Source organism: Mercurialis annua, linkage group LG5 (assembly GCF_937616625.2).
Source record: "Mercurialis annua linkage group LG5, ddMerAnnu1.2, whole genome shotgun sequence".
Classification (NCBI taxonomy): domain Eukaryota; kingdom Viridiplantae; phylum Streptophyta; class Magnoliopsida; order Malpighiales; family Euphorbiaceae; genus Mercurialis; species Mercurialis annua.
In genome coordinates, this window is record NC_065574.1 from 17,783,761 (window position 1) to 17,787,296 (window position 3,536).

At 44.3% G+C, this 3,536-nt stretch overlaps 1 protein-coding gene across 1 annotated transcript; it reads left to right on the plus strand.

Moving 5' to 3' along the window:
• The first annotated feature begins 546 nt into the window (after positions 1 to 546).
• Positions 547 to 3,232, plus strand: LOC126681617 (uncharacterized). The gene is made up of 2 exons (XM_050377162.1): positions 547 to 2,429; positions 2,506 to 3,232. The coding sequence occupies exons 1-2, from the start codon at positions 547 to 549 to the stop codon at positions 3,230 to 3,232; spliced, it is 2,610 nt and encodes an 869-aa protein (XP_050233119.1).
• The last annotated feature ends 304 nt before the right edge of the window (positions 3,233 to 3,536 follow it).

Below are 3,536 nucleotides of genomic sequence, written 5' to 3' on the forward strand. Positions count from 1 at the left end.
ATAGAACTTTCCCCAGGAAAAGAGATAGTGGTAGGAGACGAGCTGGAGGAAGAAATCAAACGATCTCTGACAGAAAATCTCAGAGCACTTGGAGATTCCTTTGCCTGGACAACAGACGAACTGATCGGGGTAAAACCGGATGTCATATGCCATCGGTTAAACATCGCGGCCGACTCAAAGCCCGTGGTACAAAAGAAGAGAAGACACTCACCCGAAAAACAACTAGACATCGCAGAAGAAATCGCTAAGTTAAAAGAAGCAAACGTGATCAAAGACGCATATTATCCCAAATGGGTGGCAAACGTAGTAATGGTGAAAAATTCCAATGGCACTTACCAAATGTGTGTAGACTTCACAGATCTGAACAAGATATGTCCCAAGGATAGCTTCCCGCTGCCAAGCATCGATCAATTAGTGGACTCCACAGCAGGCCACGCCCTATATGCGTTCCTAGACGCCAAAGAAGGATATCATCAAATACCCATGGCATCAGAAGATTAGGAAAAAACGGCTTTCGTAACGGACCAGGGGTTATTTTGTTATAAAATGATGCCATTCGGCTTAAAAAATACAGGAGCCACATATCAGCGGCTGGTGAACTCCATATTCAGAGATCAGATCGGAAAGCACATGGAAGTTTACGTGGATGACATGATTATTAAGAGCGTCAGGACTGAAGACCACCCAGCAGATGTGAAGGTAGTCCTAGAGACACTGAAAAGGTACCAATTAAAACTAAATCCAGAGAAGTGTGTATTCGGAGTACCAGCGGGCAAGTTTTTGGGATACATGGTCTCTCAGCGTGGGATCGAAGCCAACCCAGACAAAATTGAAGCAGTCCTAAAAATGACACCGCCCCGGAGCATACACGAAGTCCGGAAACTCAACGGGCGGATCACTGCCCTAGGTCGATTCATGTCCTGCTCGGCGAAGCGATGCTTACCTTTCTTCAAGATGCTGAAACAGATCAAGAACTTCACATGGACGGCAGAATGCCAGACGACGTTTGAGGAATTGAAAAGCTTCCTCTCGTCACCCCCACTCTTGGCGAGACCAGATCCGGGCGACGTATTATATTTATATATCTCTTGTTCTGACGAAACAATAGCAGGAGTACTAGTATCGGAGAAAGAAGGAGAACAATACCCGATCTACTACATCAGCAAGGTGCTCAGGGATGCAGAGCTAAGATACCCAAAGTTGGAGAAACTGGCGTTGTGTGTATACACCGCCACAATTAAACTCCGGCATTACTTCGAAGGACACCAGGTTATTGTACGGACCGACCAACCATTACGAAAAATCCTCCAGAAGGCGGAAACAAGTGGACGTATAGCAGAATGGGCTGTCAAGATAGGAAGCTTGGGCGTTATCTATGAAGCCCGGAAAGCCTTGAAGGCTCAGGCACTAGCCGACTTCTTCGCAGAATTAACATTTATGGAACCGATGGAAAAGAAAGCGATTCCCTGGGAAATACACGTTGACGGAGCAGTTTGTGGAGAAGGAGCAGGATTCGGTGTCGTACTCAAAGGACCAGGGAGAGTCCAAATGGAATACTCGGCAAGACTCGAATTTCCAGCTTCCAACAATGTTGCGGAATATGAGGCACTAATAACAGGATTACAGTTGTGTGAAGAACTCAATATCTTCAAAGCCCAGATCTACAGCGACTCACAACTGGTCGTGAACCAATTCTCAGGGAATTTCGAGGTAAAGGAAACTACACTGAAGAAATACGCCAAGCAAGCCAAAACCTTCTTCGTCACCAATGGGCGATCTTGGTCATTACAACAAATACCTAGAGCAATGAATGGAAGGGCAGACGAATTGGCAAAGTGGGCCGCAACAAGGAATTACGATTCAATGAAGAACATCCCTCACGAAATCAAACGACAACCCAGCTTCCAAGAGGAAATTGAAGAAGGCGAAGTACTAATGGTGGAAGGAGAAGAAACTTGGATGACTCCCCTCACGACATATTTAGCTGATGGAATACTCCCTGAGGACAGAAAGGAAGCCAAAAAGATAGTGATATTATCATCCAAGTTCGGAATATACAATGGCCAGCTATACAAACGGTCATTCACCCATCCCTGGCTGAGGTGTGTTAACAAAGAAGAAGGAGAGTATATCATGAAGGAACTACACGAGGGGACTTACGGAGCACATGACGGAGCGTCAACTCTGGTCAGGAAAGCCCTATTACAAGGCTACTATTGGCCTATGATGAAAGAGCAAGCAACAACACTGGTAAGAGGATGTTGGCCTTGCCAACAACATGCTTTGGTACCTAGAAAACAAGCTTCAGAAATGAAACCAATCGGCAGTGCATGGCCCTTCGCCCAGTGGGGGATGGATATCCTGGGACCTCTCCCTCCGGCCACAGGACAGAGAAACTTCCTAGCAGTGGCGATTGACCACTTCACTAAGTGGATAGAACCAGAACCACTGGCAAAAATCACCCAACAAAGAATAACTAACTTTTTTTAGATCTATCTTGTGCAGGGTTGGAATACCGAAGGTGCTGATCACAGACAATGGAAAGCAGTTCGACTCAGCAAAATTCATAAAGTTCTGTGCAGAATATCAGATCGATCTAAGGTTCACCTCGGTTTACCATCCACAATCAAATGGGCAAACCGAAGTGGCCAACAAAATTCTATTGGCCGGACTAAAAAGAAGACTAGACGAATACCAAGGAAGATGGGTAGAAGAACTCTACAGCGTCCTATGGAACTACCGTACCACCCCTAGAGAATCAACATGCGAAACTCCATTCGCCCTAGCCTATGGAACGGAGGCTGTATTTCCTATAGAGATTGGCGCACCTACACCAAGGACAGAAGACAACCAGCTGAACCTAGAAGAAAACGAAGCAGAACTCAGGAACAATCTGGATCTCTTGGTCGAAAAGATCAACAAATCAGATATCAGGATGGAAGCTTACAGACAAAAAATGGCCAAATATTTCAACAGCCATGTGAAGAAAAGAAAGTTCAAACTAGGCGATCTCGTCATGAGGAAGACCGAAGTCAAAAAAGGAGAGACAGGGAGCGGAAAGCTGCAACCAAACTGGGAAGGACCTTACACCATCAGCGAGGTCATTAAGGAAGGAACGTTCAAACTCACCAACTCCATGGGAAGAATCATACCAAGGACATGGAACGCCAACTCCATGGGAAGAATCATACCTAAGGAAAATTTAGCAAAAATAGTTTGCCACTCAGCATGATTAGCTATTATTTCCTCAATTTCATTTTCTTTAAGAATTACTATGTATGCATTTGAATTCCTCCAAGTGATATTTCATCACAGTATTGTATTTGAATTCCCCCAAGTGATATTTCATCATAGTATTGTATTCGAATTTCTCCAAGTATTTTAATTTACACTTGCTCGGACAAGGAAGATTCACAGATACTATCTCTTCGTTATAATTATTATTTATTCAAAATATTTCCAAAAAGGAGAACTGACGAGTTCAACCCCACAAAGGAAACAACAAAAACACGCGATCTAAATATAGATCGCCCAAA

Excerpts from the sequence above, each read along its gene's own strand:
- LOC126681617 (XM_050377162.1), top strand. The coding sequence starts at position 547 with ATGATGCCATTCGGCTTAAAAAATACAGGAGCCACATATCAGCGGCTG. Across the intron at positions 2,430-2,505 it reads GCGATTGACCACTTCACTAA|GGTTGGAATACCGAAGGTGC; the intron begins GTGGATAGAACC and ends TATCTTGTGCAG.